This window comes from Anabas testudineus, chromosome 9 (genome assembly GCF_900324465.2).
Source record: "Anabas testudineus chromosome 9, fAnaTes1.2, whole genome shotgun sequence".
In the NCBI taxonomy this organism is placed as follows: Eukaryota; Metazoa; Chordata; class Actinopteri; order Anabantiformes; family Anabantidae; genus Anabas; species Anabas testudineus.
Genome location: NC_046618.1, coordinates 21172098 through 21196562, shown reverse-complemented (window position 1 = coordinate 21196562; position 24465 = coordinate 21172098). Strand labels below are relative to the sequence as shown.

General features: G+C 42.7%; 2 protein-coding genes across 2 annotated transcripts; one reads left to right on the top strand and one right to left on the bottom strand.

Moving 5' to 3' along the window:
• Positions 1 to 17696: 17696 nt before the first annotated feature.
• On the bottom strand, positions 17697 to 21032 carry LOC113150317 (transcriptional activator protein Pur-beta). The gene has a single exon (XM_026342772.1). It carries the CDS (start codon positions 20996 to 20998, stop codon positions 20075 to 20077), a length of 924 nt encoding a protein of 307 aa, XP_026198557.1. The 5' UTR covers positions 20999 to 21032; the 3' UTR covers positions 17697 to 20074.
• Positions 21033 to 21545: 513 nt separating this feature from the next.
• Positions 21546 to 24314, top strand: LOC113150318 (histone H2A.V). The gene is made up of 5 exons (XM_026342773.1): positions 21546 to 21686; positions 22697 to 22774; positions 22888 to 23001; positions 23083 to 23212; positions 23374 to 24314. The coding sequence occupies exons 1-5, from the start codon at positions 21684 to 21686 to the stop codon at positions 23433 to 23435; spliced, it is 387 nt and encodes a 128-aa protein (XP_026198558.1). The 5' UTR covers positions 21546 to 21683; the 3' UTR covers positions 23436 to 24314.
• Positions 24315 to 24465: the final 151 nt, after the last annotated feature.

Sequence of the window (24465 nt, the reverse complement as noted above, 5' to 3'; positions counted from 1 at the left end):
ATACTTTTAAAACATTTACTACATCTGATTCAAGGCTCATTTTCACTCCTCTCCTGTGGAACCAGCTCCCAGCTCAGATTCTGGAGGCAGACACCTTCTCTGCTTTTAAGACTAGATTAAAACTTTCCTATTTGATAAAGCTATAGTTAGAGATGGATCAGGTGACTCTGAACCATCTCTTAGTTATGCTGCTATAGATTAGTCAGCTGCAGGACGCCTATTGATGCACTGAGCTCCTCTTCTCGCTCCACTTACCGTAAAAGAAATCCAACAGACACACACATAGTTTTTATTTTAGTCATAATTTAAGCTGCACGTGCAGAACAATCTTCAGTCTTCTCTCTCAAAAGCACACGAGTCTCCTCAGCAGAGTGTTTTTCAGCCGACTGTTGTCATTTTTTGACTTTGCCTGTCTTCTATGAAAAGACTTCAGCTCAAAGCTAAGCGTGCGTTAAAGGAGCACTGCTACCTTTTGTCCAGGTTGAGTAAACTGTTCTCTTGTTTGACAGAAATGTGTTAAAACCTGCACGTTGTGTTTCGGACTGATAAAGGCTTTCTGCTCTTCCCTTGTGTGACAGAAGGCCACAGAGGAAACAGGATGACCCCTCTCTATAATCTGAAGACAAAAGGCGGCAAATTTCTTGATGTCATGAAATTTCCAAATGCCACAAGGCTAGAAGCTGTCGATGTCCAAAATAAGGAATGCAACGGTACAACTGTTTTCTAATAAAAGTACCAGTGTAATGACCTGTTTATCTCAGTGCTACACTCAACCCTGTGTGTGCCAGTTAAAGTCTTTCTAGGGGCGATGTTAGTTTGAATCACTCTGGGTCATTATGTCAATTTAATAATGTGTTGTGTTCTTCTTCTCCTTCTCTTGACATCAACAGTGAGCATAATACAGTGCACGACCAAGATGGCTTTCTGTTTCAAATCTGAAAAGAGTTTTTTTTATCTAAAGGTGAACGGGGACAAACTGGAGGTAAATATACACCTGTTAACAAAAGAACTGTATACATTAAAGATTCTGCACAATTAGATTTAAGCAAACCAGTGGGACTGGTGTGAACTCATTTGAACAAAAGGTTCAAATGACACTCAGGTGCATTTGATGTACTCGTCAGTAAACCAACCTACAGCCATTGTTCAGGTTTCCAGCAGAACATTTAAGCTCTTTTTTTAACACACCGTGAAAACATTTTAGTGTGGGATTCAAGCTGAAAACCCAACTCCTTTGTTATTATAATGTTCCTTTTGTTGACAGTTGGAGGAGAAGAAGGCTGGCCTTTTCCAACCAGATCCCAAAGTGGGTAATTACTGGTTTAAGAAGGAGGACCTGGGAAGTGGTGAACATTACGGCCTGTGCACCGTGGTCTCACCTGTGAAATACGTCAGCATCGTTAGGGAGACGCAGTTGATCCTCTGTAACAACAAATCAGAGTGCGTTCTCGTGACACACGAGGAGTGAGAGCAGAGGTACTGTTTGTTGTCACTGATCAAACCAAATGTATTTTGCATCATCGTTTCTATTATATATTGCATGTTGTCAGAAACTGGTCCTCACTCTCTGTTTCTGTGTTCTGCAGACGTCCACCTGCAGTGCAGCTTCACCTTCTGACACTTAACTTCACTACTTCTGCTTCAGCTCTGGACCACCCACATAGCGGAGATGGATTTTTTTCTTGGTTGTTTTTGTAAAGTGGAATTTTGGAGTGGGCTTTCTCAAACACAGATGGGAAAAGACGAATTTTAGGGAGCAGGAGCTGAGCCTGTATTTTAACTTCAACATGGCTCAAACATTGATCCTGCACCTCTCAACCTATAAATGAATGCTGTGGTTTTCTATATATATTTTTACTTACATGCATTCAATCCCACCAATAAGGTTTATTTTCTTAAACGTATCCTGAGCTGTGTCTACTGTTTATAGTTTGTGTTTCCTTTGATGTGAAAATGTTTTTCAGAGGTTGATGATGTGTTGTACAAGTGAGTATATTCATATTATTGTATCACTTTTTTATAACTACTGTATAAATTTAAAGCAGATTACTGATTTATTTTAAATACCAAATGTTATTTTTTTAACAAAAATGTTATTTAAATGTTGTTTAACTCGAGTGCTAGTTCTCCTGATCCACAACAGTAATTCCCTCATGAGCAGAAACATTACGATGTGTTTTTAACCGAAACCCTTCATGTTGAACTCAAACGATGATGCTCTGAGTTGCACTTTGCACTTTTCAGCCCACTAAATTAATTGATGCACATAGTATTGCAGTTTTTCAGATGAACAGCACCATTCAGGTGTGAAAGTTGTGGCGACTTTAAAAATGAACATATTTCTATAAACCCCCTCTCGTTAATGCTTTTCATGTTATTGTTATTATAAATTATAATAATTATTACACACAGTATATTTGTAATGCTTTAATACTAACACTATAGTACAGTATAAACAGTGTAACTGTGAATATCAGTGTTTTTGTTTTAAATAAATGTCTTTATATCTTAAATGAGGCCTGTAAGAGTTATTATTATAAACACTGAGCAGGTTTGGATTACAGTGCATTCATTCTCATCCATTTCCCACGTCATGTCATGATGTCATTTGCAGTACTTAATAATTAATTGTGAAATATTTGGGAAGTATTGGTGGTTTCTGCTTTCACATGGGAAAAAATCATCATATTTCTCAATCTGTCAAAAAATAATTGGAATAGGTCTACATATTATTTGTTGCACACTTTCACGTGATCAATATTCCACAGACTAAAACATTGAAGAGTGATACAGCATTATGTTTGCATGACAGTGCAAAGCACAAATAAATAAATAACTAGTTTAAGATTTCTGGGCTGGGCAGAAATAAACAATCAGCTTGAGACAGAGTGCCAGAAAAGATACTGAATAAACCCAAGTTACAATAAAGATATGAATTTGTGTAATTGTCCTCATCCGTTCTCAGAGTGCAGGTTTACTTTTGGTTCTTAGAGTTTCCAAATGTAGATTGGGACTGACATTAGCCATTAGCCGAGTAATTACAGGATTACAGGAGTAATTTGGTTAGTTAGTTGGACTGTATCAGTCCCAATAAACTCAATAAGATTTGTTACAAACTTAAACCCACTAACTCATTGTGCTTTGTACAGTGGGTGGTGTGATTGACATAAATGACCCCTGACCAACACAACTGTTCATTTATTTGATTAGTTTTCTCTCATCCCAGCAGATTGGCAGTAGGTGAAATTGTGCCAGAAACTTCTGATTAGTGTGAATGAACTTAAAATGAACCAATAATCTAGCTGCTTAGTTGAAAAATAAAAAATTTGCATTTTTAGTTGTACTCATTTGAAATAGTTTATTTCAGAATTTTGTTTATTAGTAGTTCAGCACTGTTCGGTAAATGAAAACTACTTAACACTGTTTCACTGTTGTTTATCTGTATTTATTGTTCATTAGGTTCTATTTACTGCTCCATACTCCAGTTCACAGTTGTATTTCACCTGCAATAAATAATAATAATAATAATAATAATAATAATAATAATAATAATAATAATAATAATAATAATAATAATAATAATAATAATAATATTGCCCTATGACTCTGTGCCTCACCCTTATCACTCACAAAGGTATGTGATCTACTCTTATCTACAACTTTATTACACGGTGCCCTAACACCACATTACACATGCTTTCTAGTGACTGTAGTGTTGTAGAGTTACATATTAATCAGATTGGTTAAACAGATAATGCAGGAATTTCATCAATGGTCAACCAGTGCAAATTACTTTATCACTTTCTTATGCTTCCTCAATTCTTTTAGTGTGATTAAAATGTATTGGGAGGGATTCATTGTTAATGCTTTATCAGTCCTCCATGGCAACCATAAGAAATAAACGATATAAACAATCAGTTATCGTGTATTATTTTTTATTTATTTGACTAGCTGAGCACACTATTAGTAGAATCTCTTCTAAATTATTCATAGGACAGTTTTAGTGCCCGACAATAAAATAAACTTTTGACATTTGTTCTTTTAAGGATTACCTCATAATTGTTTTATGTACAGTTGCCAGTATATGAGTTGGCAGGAGTGTAAGATTCAACAGGTCCACGCCTCCTACTGTACCTGCAAATGCACCTGCTGCCACTTCGTGTATCTGTCAAAATCAAATTAGAAAACAGAAGAATTTCACACTGAAAACAACATTTGCTTTATATTAGAACAGGCACAGGAAATGTGCAGAGATACTTTTAGTAGTATTGTGCCATGTGCAGTGTGTGCTAGCTGGGTTATCTTATTCTGTGCATGTTTCATAGATTTTTTTTTGTCACTTCCTTATGTCACATCATGCACGCCCCAAAACATGCAGCTGGAATTATTCCAATGTGGTTGTATAAAAACAAGCCTGCAGGAAATGTACCAATGACCTGTTTATCTTTTATCGGATATTGAAGCTTGCAAACAAACATTTTTGATTATAATTCATTACCATCAATGGGAAAATAAGAATGTTTAATGTTAATATGTTGAGTTTATATAAATTTAAATTGTAATGGAGTTCTAATAAAACCCTACATAGAATACATATACAGGAAAAACAGCATTTGTCATTTCAGGAAATCCTCCCAACTACAGAACTCTACAGGCTGAAGTGTTCATGATGAGAGGAGCACGGGAGACCACAGTGAACCTGACCACTGATAGATAACTCAACCGAGTCAATTGGTTGTTGTGTGTAATCCTCCGAAACCTTGTGAGAGTAGTTTTAGTTAAAGTTTCCTCCAAAAGTTGTTACAGTTCCTCCCTCTGCCCCTGTTTTTTGGTTTGGTTTTGTTTGTTCTGTGTCTCACCCTCCTGCCACACACTATATATGGACTTCGTCCTCTTCCCCCACTCTCCACACTCTGGACTAATGACTCATTCAATTCACCTGTGCATCCCTCTGTTTCAAAAGCACCCCTCAGTCCTCAGTTCATTGCTGGTTTGTCGCTCATTCATGACACATCTTTCACGTTCGTTCATGCTACTCCCTGTTCAAGGAATCCACGCCACTGGTTCGTTAGTTTGTTGGTTTGTCAGTTAGTCATTCAGTCATTCAGTCATTTTGGATAACCCTGGACTCTGTTTCAACCTGGACTGCACTTTGTTCGTTTGACCCTGGTTTCTTTTGTGAGTTTGTTTGTGAGTTTCCTGCCTGTTTGCAGTGTGTGTTTTGTTGTTACTTTGTCCTGTTAGCTTTGTTTGTTTGTTCCCGTCTGGCCTGCCTTCTGCAGTGAATTTAGTTTGTTACTTTGTTCATCTATTTTTGTCAGTTTTGTCCATGTTAATGCATAGGTTTTAAGTTGTTACTTTGTATGTCAGGTTGTGGTTTTGTTTGTGTTTACTCACCGTGTTTTCGGGTCTCTTTCATTTGATACTTTGTCTGTTAGTTTGTGTTAGTTCCCTGTGTCCCCTGCCTTTTGTTAAATAGACCTTATTTTTGTTCCCACCTGTTTGTTCGTCGCCGTCCGTCAGTCCAGATCGTAACAGAACAAACCAGCCAGTTTGCGACCATGGAACTACCTCGTTCCACCACTGGTCGCTCCATTTTTCTTCCCTGCTCCCATTTTGTTTGTGGTAGTGATAGTTCGGATGAGGATTACCTGGACTGTTACGGTACTGCTCTCACCTCACCTGACCCTCTGACCCCTGTTGCTTTGAGCCCAGAGGAGGCTCGCTCCATATATGAGGAGCTTAAGGCCCAGTCAGCCCCGGCGTTGGATCTCCGTAGCAGCTGTTCGTTCAGCCAGCCTCCCGTAATTAGCGACACCCACTATTCGCTATACGAGGGAACCCGCTTGGCTGTGTGGATGGGGTTCCACAGCAAGCGCCGACGTCCACGTCGGAGGCGGAAGGCTCCCCAGGTTTCAAGGTCAGCGACATCCGTAGATTCGGTTATTGCAGCCGATGCTGCTCTGGTTAGTCCTGCAGCTACCCATGCTGCTTTTGTTGGTCCTGCAGCTACCCATGCTGCTTTTGTTGGTCCTGCAGCTACCCATGCTGCTTTTGTTGGTCCTGCAGCTACCCATGCTGCTTTTGTTGGTCCTGCAGCTACCCATGCTGCTTTTGTTGGTTCCGCAGCTACCCATGCTGCTTTTGTTGGTCCTGCAGCTACCCATGCTGCTTTTGTTGGTTCCGCAGCTACCCATGCTGCTTTTGTTAGTCCTGCAGCTGATGCTGCTTTAGTTGGTTGTGCAGCTCCCGCTGCTCTTGTTAGTCCCGCAGCTCCCGCTGCTCTTGTTGGGCCAGCAGCTAGCGCTGTTTTAGTTAGCCCCCCAGCAGCCGATGCCGTGTGTGTTAGTCCAGCTCACGGTCACGGATCCGGCCCCTGTTCCTGTCACGGATCCGGCCCCTGTTCCTGTCACGGATCCGGCCCCTGTTCCTGTCACGGATCCGGCCCCTGTTCCTGTCACGGATCCGGCCCCTGTTCCTGGTCCTTCAGCTGTCGCTGCAGTTGCAGCCACCTTGATTGCTGCAGTCACCGCTGCTCTGGTGTCAGCTGCTGATCTGGTCCCTGCAGTCGCCACTGCTCCAGTCCGGTTCCCAGGCGGGTCGACGCAGAGGTCGCCGTCGCCGCCGTCTCTTCAGTCTTCGGACGGGTCGACGCAGAGGCCGTCGCCGCCGTCTCTTAACTTTGAACTTTGTTTGTCACCCCAGGAGATGTGGTGGGATGACAATGAGGACACCACCACCCTGCTCCTGTCTCCTTGGGGGGGCCCCTGAGAACTGTGGTCCTGTTCTGGCCCCTCAGCTCCAGCTGGCTCAAAGTTCGTCGCCGCTGGGCAATCCGCCCGGGGCTCTCCAGCCTTGTTCGTCGCCACTGGGCAGTCTGCCTGGGGGTCCTCAGCCGTCTTGCTGTTCCCCGGCTCTCTGCTCGCCATCCGGCAGTCCGCCTGCGGGTCTCCTGCCCCGTGGGTCGTATCCTGGCCCCCGGCCTGGGGGTCCTCGGCCTGCTCTCCGGCGGCTTTCCGGTCCCCGGTTCTCCAGCCGGCCCAAGGGTCTCGGGTTCTCCCTTCTGGTTCGTCGCCTCCCGGCCGTCCGCCCGAGGCTCTGTCTCCTGGTTTGTCGCCTCCCGGCCGTCCGCCCGAGGCTCTGTCTCCTGGTCTGTTTGCCGCCTCCTGGCCGTCCGCCGGAGGTACTCCTGGTCTGTTTGCCGCCTCCTGGCCGTCCGCCGGAGGCACTCCTGGTCCGTTTGCCGCCTCCTGGCCGTCCGCCGGAGGCACTCCTGGTCCGTTTGCCGCCTCCTGGCCGTCCGCCGGCGGCACTCCTGGTCTGCTGTGCCCGGTCCCTCCTCCGGGCCTCCCTCCGCCCGCCTGGTCTGGTGTTTCGGGCCCTCCTCCGGGCCTCCCTCCCCCCGCCCGTCCTGGTTTGTTTGGGGACGTCTGGGATCCGCCCCTTGCCGGGGGGGTTCTGTTACAGTTCCTCCCTCTGCCCCTGTTTTTTGGTTTGGTTTTGTTTGTTCTGTGTCTCACCCTCCTGCCACACACCATATATGGAATCCTTCCTCTTCCCCCACTCTCCACACTCTGGACTAATGACTCATTCAATTCACCTGTGCATCCCTCTTTTTCAAAAGCACCCCTCAGTCCTCAGTTCATTGCTGGTTTGTCGCTCATTCATGACACATCTTTCACGTTCGTTCATGCTACTCCCTGTTCAAGGAATCCACGCCACTGGTTCGTTAGTTTGTTGGTTTGTCAGTTAGTCATTCAGTCATTCAGTCATTTTGGATAACCCTGGACTCTGTTTGTTTCAACCTGCACTTTGTTCGTTTGACCCTGGTTTCTTTTGTGAGTTTGTTTGTGAGTTTCCTGCCTGTTTGCAGTGTGTGTTTTGTTGTTACTTTGTCCTGTTAGCTTTGTTTGTTTGTTCCCGTCTGGCCTGCCTTCTGCAGTGAATTTAGTTTGTTACTTTGTTCATCTATTTTTGTCAGTTTTGTCCATGTTAATGCATAGGTTTTAAGTTGTTACTTTGTATGTCAGGTTGTGGTTTTGTTTGTGTTTACTCACCGTGTTTTCGGGTCTCTTTCATTTGATACTTTGTCTGTTAGTTTGTGTTAGTTCCCTGTGTCCCCTGCCTTTTGTTAAATAGACCTTATTTTTGTTCCCACCTGTTTGTTCGTCGCCGTCCGTCAGTCCAGATCGTAACAAAAGTACTGGAATTGCAAGACCAATTAGTCTATTGAAGGTTTCAGAAAAAAGGTGAATTTAAGACGCCAGTTCCGAATTTCAGCTTTCATTTCCTGGTTTTTACGTTCACCTTTACGCCTTTTGTGTCAGATCAATCTATGTTTAAGAGAGCCACACCTGACTGACGTGTCACCGTGTGTCCTGTATACTACTAAAGTAAGTAAAGATATTTCTAAATGACTGGTCTTGGGTGTTGCCAAAGGTTTTTCTTAGACTATGATTGTCAGTGACATTACAGATAACCTGATTCTGATTAGGTCTGCGATTCAAGCCTGCTCCCGCTTTGTCATCTTTCTGTGAAGCTAGTTTCTACCATGTTTCACCTCATGCTTTCCACAGTGTCTTCTTCTTTTTTCGACTTTTCCCATCAGGGGTCGCCACAGCGAATCATCCTCTTCCACCTCACTCTATCATGGACATCTTCTACCCTCACACCAGCCAACCTCATGTCCTCTGTTATAACATCCATCTATCTCCTCCTTGGTCGTCCTCTTGCCCTCCTGCCTGGCAGCTCCATCTCCAACATCCTTCTACCAATATAATCACTATCCCTCCTCTGCACATGTCCAAACCACCTCAGTCTGGCCTCTCTGACCTTGTTGCTAACACAGACAACGTGAGCCGTCCCTCTGATGTACTCGTTCCTTATTCTGTCTAACCTGGTCACTCCTAAGGAGAACCTCAACATCTTCATCTCTGCTACCTCCATCTCAGCCTCTTGTCTCTTTCTTACTGCTGCCGTCTCTAACCCATAGGGCAGAGCTGGTCTCACCACTGTCTTGTACACCTTTCCTTTGAGTCTTGCTGACACTCTTCTGTCACACAACACTCCTGACACTTTCCTCCACCCGCTCCAACCTGCCTGCACTCGCCTCTTCACCTCTTTTCCACACACTGAACTGTTGACCCCAAGTACTTAAACTCCTGCACCTTCTTCACCTCAGCCCCCTGTAACCTAACGCTTCTACCTTGAACCCCCTCTTTTAGACACATGTATTCTGTCTTACTACGAATGACCTTCATGCCTCTTTTTTCCAGAGCAAACCTCCACCTTTCCAGCTGTTCCTCTACCTGCTCTACTCTCACTGCAAATCACAATGTCATGCTTTCCACAGTGGCTTGTTTTTTTTTATCTTCGTCTTCAATGGACACCTTTGGACCTTTGCTCCAAACCAGGCAATTAAATGTGAACTCAAATTCATCTTTCATTCTTCCATCCAATTGTCATCCATGGACAGAAAAAACTGTTGACTTTGCCTTGCTGTTCCAGTACTTTGGAAAAGTACTTGCTGTTTTGCAACAGCATTCTGAACTAGAACCCAACAATAACATATTTTCAGCGTGGTGCTGAGCTGGGACTCTGGGAACAGTCTCTGGCTCCCGTATGAGCCACATCTGCACAAATCAATCACAGCTCTCAAATACCATCTGACATTGGTTGGATTTTACTCAGGTTAAATGTTTAGTCAAGTTTGATTTACTGTAGGCCCTGCAGGCTGATAGAAACCCAAACATCTCAGCCAGATTTAGACATAAAAAGTAGTTTAAAAAGAAATAGAAAACATTATTTACAGTGCTGCATTTAATTTAAATTTCAGTATCCTATCAGTATGTTCTATATTCTATATAATATTTGCAGAAGCATTGTCTTACAGTTTTTCTCGATTGCTAAGACACATTTCTTGAAAGCTGCTCTCCTTTTCTCTAAACTGTGAACACAAAACCAAAGTTTCAAGCTTCAGTCACAAAACCTCAGACTCTTGTTGCAAAACCAAACTTTCACCTCAAAACAGTTCAATCTGTACTCAAAACTGAACTATGTTGTCAAATCGTGCCCCGAGTCAATCAAAATTAAAAACACTACTGAACAGTCACTAAACACTATGTAGAAAAATATAAAACACAATGCTCAGGACATGAAGCTGGAGAAATAAAAGTTTATTGTTCACTGTAGGCTAAATGCATGTTGCAAAACTAAAGAAATCTTGTGCTTTTACACATAGCACTTGTAAAAACAAACAGAAATCTTATGCATTTGCCACTAGTGTACAGTAAGCCTATGTAAAAATAAAATACAAAAATATACAAATAAGTGCATCACTCAGCCACAGCTTCATGTCTCCGTACTGGGTCAGGACACAGGACTTCATCCACATCACAGGCCACATTTTGTCTGGCCAGGCAACGGGGGAAGAAACCCCTGGCATGCCGTACCCAGGCTTGGCATCCCTCCACACCTATGTCACCACAGGCAAGTTCCACGGCTTGCAGGAGATTTACCCTGGTGTAAGGTTGGCATTATATATATATCTTCCACTGCCATGAGGAGAAGAATTCCTCAATGGGGTTTAGGAAAGGGGAGTATAGTTGAAGGCAAAGATTGATAAAACCTGGGGGGCTCTGTGAAAACTCACATTGTCCCAAACAACAACATAGATGGGATGATAGATATTACTGTTCTTTGTCTTTGCTGATCACCTTGACCACCTCGACCTCCTCTCACACGAACTATTCCTCTCAGATTTCTATCCATTGTAAGGTCTGACAAACCAGTGCTCTCTGAACTGGCTTACTGTATATGTTCCCTCACATCATTAGCCACAAGTGTGATCAGTTTTGAGTTGTTGTGTTCAGGTGGTGACACCTGTGCTTTAATTGTGTGCTCACCATTATGCAGCACAGGTGCATCACAATGAAAATGTGTTGGCAAGTTGTGTCTAAACAGGTGAAAAGTGCTTATGGTTTTGCCAAAAGAGTGATTGATTCAATCAGTGGGTTCAGACAACTGAGCATTTAGGGTTCAGACAATAGGGTGTAGTGTTTTAGCTATTGAGAAAAACTGTAACTAAAATTCAACAATAAAAAATATGTGTTAAAATAAAAAAGAGAGAGAAAGACAATATGAAAATGAATTAACCCAACATTTATTTTAAAAAGGCACCACCGACTGTTTTACTAAGACACTAAGACAAGTATATTCCTGTCCTGAGACAAGTGACCATGTTCTCTCCTGGTCTACATAAACCAGTTTTTCTTCAGCGTGCTACAGCATGAAAGTGCAGTGTATACAGTATTTAGGAAAACTAGAACATGTAAATAATCTAAGACAAAGATTGAAAATGCAGTGAAAAGAAAAGAGAAACAGCATAAGAATCACGCTGTTATGAAACAAATGAGGTGGGAGGTGAATTAATACCCCGTGGACCAAACTGTCTTTATGAGTTTTATTTCCTTGCAACAAAAAGCCAACAGTAAGGCAGAGTGCTGCAGCAATCTGCAGAGTGAAGCGCAAGATAGTGAGTGTGTAATAAAAGTATATACCCATATTTATGACAGCAGAGCGTGAAGATGATCTAAGTACATGGGTCATGATGAGCATCGGTTAAAAGAAAAGCAAATAGACTAAAGAAACATTCGTCACAGAACATCAAGGTTGCTACGACAATGATAAGACCGCTCCTTCTCACACTGAGGGTGGATCAGTCGTCCACTGAAGGAGCTGCACAGAGCTTCCACTGTCTGATTCAGTGGAAGAGAGGCGTTGTCCACGATGGAAGTCAGCTTGGCCAACATCCTCCTCTCGCCCACCTCCTCCTGTCCAGTGGACAGCCCAGGACAGAACTGAGCCTCTGTGCTGCCTGCACCCCAGCAGGCCACAGTGTAGTGGACAGCAGAGGCAGTGGCCTGCACACTCCGAAGGACCGGAGTCTCCTCAGAAGGTGGAGGCGACTTTGACCCTTAATATTAACTCTGTGTCTTAAAGGAAACAAAATGTCCAGCATTAGACTGACATTTATACAGAACAACAAGTTACAAACAGACTCATAGTCTCTGAACTCTTCCTGCTCTCTTTCTGCTATCATAACAGTGATATTGGTCTCATCTGCATTGCATTTAACACTGCCTCAGGGAGCTGAAAGCTGTGTTACATTAATAGCAATGAGAGAACAATGCACCACAGCAAGGATTTCAGAAACACAGAGGATACACGTCCAGATTCCTGAAAGTATTGCATGTAACAGTGCTGTTATATTGCAATTGTCCATTTAATAGTTTACAGTTATTTAAACCTTTTCATCATCATTACTGTAGTGAATGTTACCTGTCTCACACCTGTCTCACAGTTGTTAATACTGGAAGGAGTTGTGTTTATGCTTCATAAAGAGTAAAGAGTTCAAATCAAGTTCAGCATTTATTTCCCAGGACGTTTTTTTTTTTACCAAACATGATGAAACATCATTTCTAAGTGATTTACTGAAATCAAAGCAATGACAATCAGAGACAGTTGGAGTTGGATGCGATGATGAATTACATGCAAACCCTTTTTTTTTTGCATGGGTGTGCATCAGCGCTACATTTCACTTGTGACTGGGTTCTTGTACGTGTTCTTATTTGAGTGCATCTGTTGTGATTCACCACCAGATCAGACCAGAAAGGATTCATTTGTCACACACGTCCATTTTTCTGCATTTTTGCAGCGTAACAGGTTCAAAGTTTCTCCTGTTCTACTTGAGTGAACAATGCTATCTGTCTTGTACTTTGTCTTTTGTTGTTAAGTATTGAGAAGAGGTTTTATTGTTTGAACATTGTGATTTTCATGAGCCGTGCTGAGGTTGCCACCACTTCTGCACCAGCTGTATGTTCATACTGTATAATCGCTAAAGTTCGTTAATGCTCTTACATTTTTAAGAAATGTCACACTGCGTGATGAGCCACGCCGATGTGTCACCTCCATGCACACAGGAAGAGTGATCTTTATAAAATATTTTGCTAAGGGAAGTTTCCACAACATGAATCAAGAAGGACGGTGCACCCATGTGTTGTATCACTTCTAAATGTGTTTGAATGGGTGACGAATCTACTGCACATGTCTATTTAGGCTGAGATTAAAGCATTGTTCAGTGCTAAACTATCTAGCTTTGCATGCATTGAATGTTAATATTGCCTGATGTTGATATGTTTATTTCTTTAAGATGTAGCTGTACTGCATTATATAGAGAATTTACAGCATTTATTGGCGTGTTGTGTTAGAGCGACTTGGCTAATCCTAATTAACTGCCCACTGAGTGCATCATTAACCGTGACACATTTTAACTAAACATCTAGACTGTTAAAATACATTTTGAATCATCAGCTTGTAATATTGGTGAAAGCTGTTTTTCCTTGAGTAATGCTGTGAAAGGGAAAGCTCAATAAACTGCGGTGCATCTTGTGCAATACATAATTAAACTGAGCTATGCAACACTGTTGGCTGACTGATTGGATTTTTGTTCTAAAACACTGCACATAACCTACAATTAAAACCCCAATAGACGTTTAGACTCTTGATTTATGCACAGTTTTCACTCTGTTCCCTGACAGCAGGTAAGTGGGTCTTGTGATGCTTGGTGTCATTTACCACCAGTAGCTGGATCTCTGCTGCTGACGTGTGGCTTTACTATGTTATTGCTATTGTGGCTGCAACGAATGATGCATGTTAATAAGGTAACACTTTAATTATCCCCCAAGAGGGAAGCTCACTTGTTTCAGCAACACAAATAGAAGAACAGTAAAACAATGAGACACAATACAAAAGAATAGACCCCACAGTATGTTTTGTAACAGCATTGTGGAACTAGCTTTTATTCGCCAGCAGTTTCTTAAGTTGCTTCACTGGCACCCTGGTGACGATGATGCTGTGGAAAGTGTGCGTCAGGTGTTGTGCCGGATGTGCTCTTCAGTTCGTCCATCCATGCAGGGGATTAGGATGACACTGTGTCGTGCACACAGGAAAAGTGCACAGTTTGCCTGAGCGTGCAGCAGCAGAGGACGTCCCTCGCACATGGCAACATTAGCTAAAAATAGCTCAGAAGCCCCTCATTCTCCACTATAGGATGTTTCCTCAGCATCAGTCGGATCCACGGCCACTCTGGTCCAGATTCACTGTATCCAGTCTCTCTGGTTAGCTGGCACCTAATTCTCTCATCTTCTCAACCTGAAAGAAACATTTATACATATTATTTACCTCTTAATACCTATATACATATATAATTTTACCTTTTCATATCATTTCCTTTTTTGCCTCTATCCTCTTGACTTCTCTTTTTTCTGTTTGCAAACCAGCCACAGATGGATTTGATCAGGCTGACTCAGCAGCAGTTCACTACTGCTCCTTTTTCTTATGCAAAAATTTTTGAGGTCTTTCTCGTTCATTGAACCACTTGAACTACTCAGAGTAAGGGTTTAACAGGCTGGTTGATTTTGTACATTTTAAAAATAGCTCTACCTTTTAAATCTTTACTTATCGCTACGATGTACTTAGATCAGAGTAGATTAATGTCTAACGTTAGATAACAACTCGGTGCTATGGAGTCTTGATTTACTGGATGTTTAACCTTTTTTCTCTTTTAAACCCAATAAGAACCAAATTGCAACAAAATTCACAATATAAAAATCATATTTTACTCATTATTTATTATTATTATTGAACAACTTGCAGTTTTTCTGTGTATTTGTTAGACTAAAAGCTGCTTGTTTGTGTTTTACACCAAGGAGCATGAATGAAACTCTCCTGCCAACATGTCAGTCATCAGGCACTGATGCCAGCGCGTGTGCACAGACTCATTTTGCTCAGTGTGTGTGTATGTGTGTGTGGTTGTGAGAGGCAAGATATTGGGCACCAGGTGTGTTCAACAGTCCACCACCTCACCGTTTTCCACAGCTTTTCGTCTGCTCTGAATGTTGGGTAGGCAGCTTAGTGTGGCTCGTGCCTCTGGGGCAGGCCATCAGGATACCAGGGCCATGAGAAATAATCCCCTCTTTCACTGGCACACAGCTCAGCATGGTATTACGCGCCCTTGAGCTGTCCTCTTCCTCCATCACTCACACACACATTGATGCTTTTCCTCTCTACACACACACATACATCACTCAGCGTTCTGAGAGGTCATAGAAGCTGTGTGCGACGGAGAGGCATGGTTGAATAGTAATGCAAAAAAGAGGAAGTGGAGCACACAGCAGGAGGATTTAGCGTCATTGTCCGAGGGCAATGTAGTTCACAAAATACTGTGGTGACACCATCATCATCATACACACAACAAGGATTTTTTGAAAAGATGTTACAGTCAGGAAAACACGATATCAGCCAGCCTGGAGCTTCGGGCTCGTGGGGTTACGTTGCAGCTTCATTATTTGGGAGCTGTATGTATATTAGTCATCAATGTCATTCGTGTTTTCTGTCGATGTTAAAGCTGAATGGATATCAAACAAATGCTGAGCAGCCCAGCTGCAGCTTTTCAACATCAAGATTGTGAAACATGGTTTCATTACCATCGTATTGTTTGCTGACCTTCCTCTTCCTCTCGCTTTTCCTACACAAAGTTCATGAGACGTATTGTAAATTGCAAAACAGTGCCCACTGACGTTTTGTTGCATCCACTTTGGATGTTGAAGCAAGCTCTGTCCTTTCACTCCATGTCACACCCTTCGCTCTCTGCCCTTGTTTCCTGTCTCTCTAGACGATGAAGTAAAAAAACAAAACAAGTGTGTAGAATGAAAGAACAGTGGTAGAACATCATAGAACAGATAGAATGATTTCATTTTTTTATTAATTAACATTCTGTACATGTTCCCTGTAGTTGGCACCAAAGTGCACAGACTAAAACCACCAGTCATCCCACTATTTCCTGACCTTTAAATGAATTTAATCACCTGCCTAATAAGGCCTACTGTCTCTCTCTAGCTGTCTCTGTCTTACTCTCAGAGCTAAAAGTCCTCCGTGTCCAGAATTACAGCTTCAGTGTGATGCACAATCACATATTACCTGCTGCTTGAAAACAAACCTAGAGAACTGAACTGAGGTTCAAGTTGTGCTGCTGTGAGTTTGCTCTGGCCCCTTGTGGCCAAAGTTGTGAAGTGGAAATTCTTAAAAAATGAAAAAACATACTTCTGCCTTATGTCAACTAAAGTTCTGTACTAATCGGCGGCGCTGGTAATTGGTTCTCACCCCGGTGTCATCCAACAACAAGTCTTTGAGCTGCTCCACAGACTGGAATTGTAAATCAAAATGTGCTCAGCGGTAACATCACAGCACATCATCACATAAAATTCAACTTATTTCGAGGAATGTTTTGCCATTAATAAATGTCTCATGACTTATTCATACCATCCTTGCCACTATTCCATTTTGGTATAATTTTCTGATGGTACTCCATCCTGCATTCAACTAAAGACAGTAAAGTAAAAAAAAAAGAGTCATAAAATGATCTAGAAATATAGATTAATGATTAGAGTAATGATTTATGCACATTATAATTCACTGTCTTTAAAGTAGAGAGAGCAGGTCAATAATCATGACGTCATTCTTGATGCAGATCTTAACTTTGTCATGACGAGGACACATTAAACCGTAACGCTCTTCATACTGGACTAACAAAACAGACCATTACTCCAGTTCTTCATCATCTCCTAGCTGCAATCTGAACATGACACACGTCTTCAGAGAGAACTCTTAGTTTCTTTTAGTTGTAACTTTTGATTTACGCACTCACTGCTTTGCTCTTCGAGGCTTGTTTAGCACAAATTACTGCATCAGTGCAGTGTGGGACTCGTGAGGCATTCAGCTCTACTGTATTGTTGGGTCGGGTTTTGTTCATCCTCCTTTTATACCTCATAGATCAGGGGGTGGCTAATCTTTGGGGGCCTTGGGAGCCACTGTCCTGTCCTATTTACAGCCGATTACATGGTTCAGGTGCATTCAGCCAATCAGAAGCTGGAATCAGAGATTAATTGAAAACAAGCAGGACAGTGGCCCTTAAGGACCAGGATTGGACGACTCTGTCACAGAGCGTCTGAAGGTTAGAAAATGAAGTCAGCCTCTAGTTAAAGCTCTTCAAGGACGAGTATAATAATCTATAAACTGTTGTCACTCAGAGGTATTTATTAAAGCGTACTTGAACTTAAGTGAAACATCACAATATTTCTTCCACCACAGTTACCTGCAGAACCTAGACTCAGATGATTACATATTGAAGATATATTGTCTTTGCAACCCTTTGCTTACTGCATTTTAATCGTGTTAAATAAAGGTACAGATGTATGAAGATGAAAGAAGTGGAAACACATCAGGTCAATAAATTCTCTTGTGTTGTTCAAAAGAGGCAGCTGTTGCAAAGTAAATGAATTAATGCAGAGTCACCATCCTAACTGATCCGTAACACTTTACTGATCCCCGGGGGGCAAATCCACACGTTATAGTAGCAGTGACAGACAATAAATACCTCATTACAGCTTCTGTTTCTTTTTTTGTTAGTTTAACATCATCTTAAATTGAGTGGATAAATAAAAATATAATACTTATGGTCATTTTTCAATTGTTCAATGTTCAGCAGAATAAATTGGTTGATTTGATGGATGATACATAAAAATAAGAATAATATAATTTCTTGAACTGGTGCTGTAAGTATAAAAAGACCACACCTCTCCTGAGCAAAAACCTTTTTTTTTTTATTTCTCGTTGAAAGGAACTTGGTAGAATATTACAGCAGAACACACATGACTGAAACAGCTGCCATTTCACGTAACACAGTACAGGAAGAAGGATGTAGTTCAATCTCATGTGTAATATTATATATAGTATATTTATATCAATAGAAAAGAAAAAAAAAAACTATTGCTCCCAGGTGTTTGTTTTTTATATGGCATTTCTCTGCTGTGTTGAAGTGGGTAAAGTAAAATTCAACGAGAGGTTTACACACCAAAGGAAGTGGGACAATGAAAGTGACATTCCCCAAAGCACGGGTACTTTGTGGCATTTTTTTTTTTTATTATTTTATTATTATTAATATGCTGAAGTGAACTTTTTCTCCATTGCAATACCTAAATAAAACTTGAAACGTCTCTCAAAAATGGATAAATACCATTATACAGCAATCAGAGTATGCAAAAGAAAAGAAAAAACACACAAGGCAGCTCTGCGTAAGAGCAGGCATGCAAAAAAAAAAAAAGAAGATCATATTTTAAGGAGCACTAAAAACAAAATGTTGATGATTGCAGGTGTTTGTTTGCATCGTATGGCAATTGATGGAAAGCCAATCTGTGACAAAACATGGTAAAACGGGTGGACTGAAACGAGGGGACAACTTGATGCTCTGTAAAGTGAACTGGAGTGCTGAGTGTTTGCTGACAAACTACTTCAAAGAAGTTGTCTCTAGAAATTGCTATAGCATACTGTTATTCATCAATTTGTTTTACTCTTTTTTTATTTCCTCTAAGGAATAAAAGAAATGTTAGGAAAAAAGCAGGTATGAAATATCACCCTGGACAGTTGCATCCAAGTTTAGTGTTTTAAATAAGCCACTTTAGGCAGCATTATCTAATAAATGTCTCATATTCCTAAGACATATTTCAATATATCTCTTTTGAAAAATAATTCTATCTATACTTGATTTTAGTAAGTAAATCTCTTCCAGTATATATATATATATATATATATAGTTTATTTTTTTCCTTTAGGTACAGCACCCCATTGTGGGTTTTTGTTTTTCAAAAGCACCTAATTTTTTCTTACAATCAGACTGAATATTGCTTCAGTCATATATGGTCTGAGTTCAAGATTAAAGGATCCAAATGGTGCACCCTAAACAAGTCAGCAAGGTCAGTTCCCTTGAGACCATAGCTCAAGCCCGGCAATATTAAGCTTTAACTCAAAAAAAAAAAAAGAAATTGTGACCAGTGCTAGAGGCCGGAGCTCACTGCACCCCCTTTGACAGAAAAGGCCACAGCAGTCAAACGTGGCCCTGCAATGGCGTGAGGCGTCACCAGTTGCCACGGACGTCTCAACTGCAGCGACTGGCAGAGCAGAGCTGCAACCAGAAACCCTCTTCGGGATGACACACAGGCACAGGTAATGCTGATATAGACTTGCCAGTCCTGAGACGCAACAAGCCACGTGTGAGCAGGCCTCCCCACACTTCAGCTAACAGAGTGGGAGGTCAGCACCTGAGGAATGCCCAGGAGGGAGGGAGAAGAGAGAGAGAGGGGATGGAGGAGCAGGAAGAGGGGTAGGAGGAGGTCATTTGAACTCATTTGGATTGTCCGGGGAATCCAAATGAGTTGATGTGCTTGTAACAGATCGCTTTGCGGGACCTCGCTGGGCTGAGAGGATGTCTTGCAACACCAGGATTAGCTGAGACCTCTATCTCTATAGCTGAGACCGCGGCTCTTGGTGTTGTGGGTCTGTGTGGGCAAGTGGTTCATGACAGGTCACTTTAGACCAAGACGCGCACACACACACACGGCTGTCGTGAGTGATGCAGGGGCTCTGGCTCACTCCCACTCGGCACCTGCTGGTTTGAGTATGTCACACGTCTCACACTTCCTTGTTATCATCACGCACACTAAAAGGTCAGCTCGAGGTGGGCTCTTACCATTGGATATCAACCAGGAAGTGGGACCGGTAACCTACTGCTGTGTCTTGAGCACTGTCAAACTTAATTTGCTGAGCTACATGTGTGAGGCTATCAAATGGACAATCAATATATATAGATATATATATAATTATATATTTATATATTTTTTTGTCAATGGGGAATCTCATACAAGGACTGGCTTCTGTAGCCCGCACTCATTTAGCTATAACATCCACCTAAACTTTAGAACACGATTCTCTTATATAGACAGTAATTTCTCAGTCAAATATACTTATTTTTTAATTTTACTCCTTTGTTTTAGCATTTTTTTAAAGTTCGATTCGTCATGCACAGAATAGCTAGTCGTTCCTCTCTCTCTGTGTTTCTCTGTTTATCTCCAGGCTTTGCATCATGTTGTCAGCTTCATCACAAGCAGCCCCCTCTTCTCCATCAATCGTCGTCCACGTCGTCGCCCTCGGACTCCTCTCCGGCTCTCCTCTCGTACATCTTGTCCCGGTGCCGCTCCTGGATCTCTTTCATTTCCTCGGCGTAGCGGCTGAACGCTCCCCCGAACTTGCTCCACGCCTTGAAGGGGATCGTGATAGAGTTTCTGTAACTGGGCTTCACTTCGCTCACCCGCAAGAAAACTCCGTACTTGTTGGATCCCACGTCAAAGAAGAACCGCTTGGAGTCCACCATGATGGAGGTGCCCTCCGGAAGCTCGCTGTAGCCCCCGGCTCCTCCGCCGCCGGCCAGATCCTCCTCGTCACCCCCGTAGTCGTCTATCAGCTTGGCCAAAGCGTCGCGGAACTCTATTAAGCCCTGGGCCGGGAGTGCGATGGTCTGTCCGGCCTGCAGGCCGGCCCCCGGGATCCCACCTACTCCCACTCCGAAGCCGGGGCCTCGGTTGACGGTCTGCCGGATCCGGAGAAACCGACCCCTCTGGTTCTCCTTCAGGTCGAGGTAGTATTTGCGGTTCTCGCGCACTAGGAACTCGCTCTTCAAGGCCCGCCTAGGCCCGGTGTCATCCCCACCGGATGACTGCGCGATCTGCTCCGGGGTGCTAGGCCCGAGCTGGGCGTAGTGCTCTATGAAATCCCCCAGGTAGTCGCGGAACTCCGCCGCCACGGACATGGACAGAGTCAGCCGACTTTTCGAGCCCCCCGCGCCGACCTCGGCGATTTTGATGAAACGGCCTTTGGCGTTCTGCTTCACGTCCAGATAGAAGCGTTTGTTCTGAATGTCCAGCCGCTTCGACGCCAGCTCCTGGGTCTCCGGTTCCCGCTGGTAATGCTGGAACCCGCCGCCTCCTCCCCCTCCGCCGCCGCCGCCGCTGCTGCCTCCGCGCTCACTGCCACTGTCCCCATCCGCCATCTTCGCCACCAGCAGCCCGTTTCTCTGCGTAGCTTTGACCCCCCCCCCCCCCCCCCTTTGCTTGCCGAGCTCGCTGAGGAAACCGGACGCTGGTTCCTGCCTTCTGATTGGCCGTTGACGCTGTCAATCACCGCACAAGCTAGTGAGCGTGCGTTTCCATTGGCCACGTCTCCTGCCTGTCAACAGAAACGTAACGGCCCCGTCGATGACATTCGAGTGTTGTGTTGTATTTAGGATCCATAACAGCGCTCCGAGTCTGAATTTAGCTCTTATTGAATCATATCTGCACGGGAGAATGTGCCATTTTGCACAGTGACTGTTGCTACAACAAGCTTCCTATTAAACTTAAAGTACAAACACATGCACTATGATAAATGGAAGATTTAAGTAAAGTATTTTCTACATTTTTGGGACGGATGCCCCTGGAAGGACACTCCCGCCTACTTGTTGGTTTCGTGCGCAAAGGCAGACACGATGAGTGGGGGATGGGCAGACGCCCTGCAAGTCGCCCGGCGATTGGTCGACACGGAGATTCGAAGTAACAACGCGCGCCCTGATTGGCTGCGTGGACTCCCACGAGGGGTCGCATGCGAAAGGTTTGCGAAAGGGTTTATTGTTTCTTTGCTTCGGAGCCGAAATTGTTTGCTAACCGCTCAGTTCCACGGCGAAATAAGGAGACGGAAAAATGGTACGTGCTCCGCAGCTAATGTGAATCGCATTTAGCAGCGGCGTCTGTGTATTTCTAACGCAGTTAATGTGCTACTGTGCAAAGTTGCCGTTTTGAATTTGAAGCGAGGAAATTCGAGCAGAAGGTGTGTGGTTTAAAAGCTTGCTAAAGCGCTAACTGTCAGCTAACGCGTTAGCATCAGCGTTACCGTGAGAAGTCCGACTTTTATGGCTTTCCTTTAAAAGTGCGATATAATATTTGCTGCGGTTTGTTTTCCCTGTGCTCCCTCTTTGGTACAAGTTGTGTGCTTCAGTTAAACCTTGACTCGTATTGAAGTGTTTTTTTTTAAACTTGGCGAAAGGTGGATTAGCCACCACTAGCAAGCTAAGTTGAGCTATTCCTTTGGCTTAACGGTTGGTTACTGTCAGTAGTTCGACCACGACTACTTTCATAATAAATCTGTAAACACGGATATTGTCTTGAAACGAGCAGTGTGACTAATACACACCCAGTTCATGTGACTTTGTGAGGTGAACGTCTTTGTTATGAAAACCGTGAATGAAAACTTAGTTGGCCAAATCGGCGCGTCTGTTTTCAGTTTGACGCGGGGGCAGTGGCCGCACTCCTCTGACAGCTTCTCTGCTTTTGTCCCAATCTATCCGCATTACTTCTCCAAACTTTGTCATTTAACCACCAGGTTTTATCCATGTAACCCCGTAAATGTTACCGTTGGCGCCTTTTACATATTTGGTTTTATGTTTGATTGGCGGGAAAGTGATAACAATTTAACCGGGCACCTGTGAGTTTACACACTGATCCGCTAAAATCAGCAAGTCAACATTTCCACTAAAGTTTAGCCACTAAATGCGCTAAACGTCCTGCCCATTCATTTAAAACACAAAGAGCAGTTGTAGTATTTGTGTTTATTTTTAAAACGAGATGCACAAACTCTAGATGATAATATCCCCACACATTTATACTACTCCTCTGTTGTTCCAGTTGTAATTCTCCTTTTAATTTACCCCATGCAGGCTGGTGGCAAGGCAGGAAAAGACAGTGGCAAAGCCAAGGCAAAAGCAGTGTCACGTTCCCAGAGGGCTGGGTTGCAGGTAAATCTTTTCAGTCTTCATATGGCAGTTTGTGGTTTTGGTGCATGTGTGCATCAGAGAGAGGGTTTGTTTCTTTGTTCTTAACCCGCTGTCATCTATCTGTTATCTCTTAGTTCCCAGTGGGTCGTATCCACAGGCACTTGAAGACTCGCACAACCAGCCACGGTCGTGTAGGAGCCACAGCAGCTGTGTATAGTGCTGCTATCCTTGAGTACCTCACTGCTGAAGTAAGTACTCCCCCCCGTTTGTGCACATGTGCGATGTTGCTGTTCATGTAAATGTGTACTCACTGTAAATGTTGTTCTCAGGTACTTGAGTTGGCGGGCAATGCCTCCAAAGACTTGAAGGTGAAGCGTATTACCCCACGTCACTTGCAGCTGGCCATCCGTGGTGACGAGGAGTTGGACTCCCTTATCAAGGCAACAATTGCCGGAGGAGGTGAGTGGATGGTTTTACAAACAGATGAATTGTGTCTGTTTTCCATTGTTTACCAAGATTTTGCATCCTGATTGTACACTACACATTTCTACAGATTGCAATGACTCTTGCATAAAATGTTTCATCTCATCAATATTTCTGACCCATCTGTTTGTTTTCAGGTGTCATTCCCCACATCCACAAATCCCTCATTGGGAAGAAGGGCCAGCAGAAGACTGCATAGATGCCACATTGACCAGAAATTTTGGGGCTTGAACTTTGATCGGACCAGGAGTTCACATTTGTTCTTTTTTATTATTAATATTATAGCAAACGAAGAGTGATTGTTAGGCTTTGTGTTGTTATATTTTCCCATAACTAGAAAAAGTACAGAAAACCCCTTAACGTCAAAAACCCTTTGTATGTTGTTGTAGAACGTTTGACTGGGGAGATTATTATTATTTCACATTGTGAAGGTGAATTTGTTTGATTGGCCTGCAATTCTGTAATGTTTTATACTGAAAAAGAAATTGTTAAACCATTTTTTATATAAAAAAGAACTTGTTTTGTGGTTATTTTCTTGAAGTTACAATATTTACTACAATAAGTTTTTAAGAAACTTTTTTTGACAGGAAATTGGGTAAAATCAGCTACTTGTGAGATGGTGCTTTTTATTCTTTTTGACTTACTGTAATCTTTTGAACTGCACGAGGAAAATGATGTATTAAAAGTTACATTTTTTTACATAAAAATGAAAAATATTTGAAACAAACCTATTGCAACTTGCCACAGTGTTTTGTGTTGGTGTTAACAGCCGTTGAAAGTGTTGAACTTGACAGCGTGACCCTCAGGTGAGAGTGATCCTGCAGTTGTCCTTTTTTATAACTACATATCACCACTGGAAATAGTCGGTGCCCTGATACATGAGACGAGATCTGATTAAGATCTCAACTCGATCAGCGTTTCAAACATTTACCTGCAGCACTCACTGTTTACACAAATTGAATTGCTTCAAGTAGACTCAGTTTTCCAAGTGAACAAGTTACAGCCTCATTTCAAAGCTGTGTTTCAGGGAAATAACTTTGCATATTTTATCTATTAATAAAAACCCTTTGCATGTAAACTCTGACTTGGTTTGAAACCAGTACTTGAAATTTGCAGTTTTGAATTTTGTAAATGTTTATGTAAGAGGTGTCATGACTGTATAACAATACATGAACAAAGCTGCAACATGTTTTTCAGTTTGGTTTTTTAATATACTTTAGATATTTGAA

Bases quoted from the DNA above. Each gene is read 5' to 3' on its own strand.
- LOC113150317 (XM_026342772.1), bottom strand. From the start codon at position 20,998: ATGGCGGATGGGGACAGTGGCAGTGAGCGCGGAGGCAGCAGCGGCGGC.
- LOC113150318 (XM_026342773.1), top strand. The intron at 22,775-22,887 runs GTAAATCTTTTC...GTTATCTCTTAG, and splicing joins CCCAGAGGGCTGGGTTGCAG to TTCCCAGTGGGTCGTATCCA. The intron at 23,002-23,082 runs GTAAGTACTCCC...TGTTGTTCTCAG, and splicing joins TTGAGTACCTCACTGCTGAA to GTACTTGAGTTGGCGGGCAA.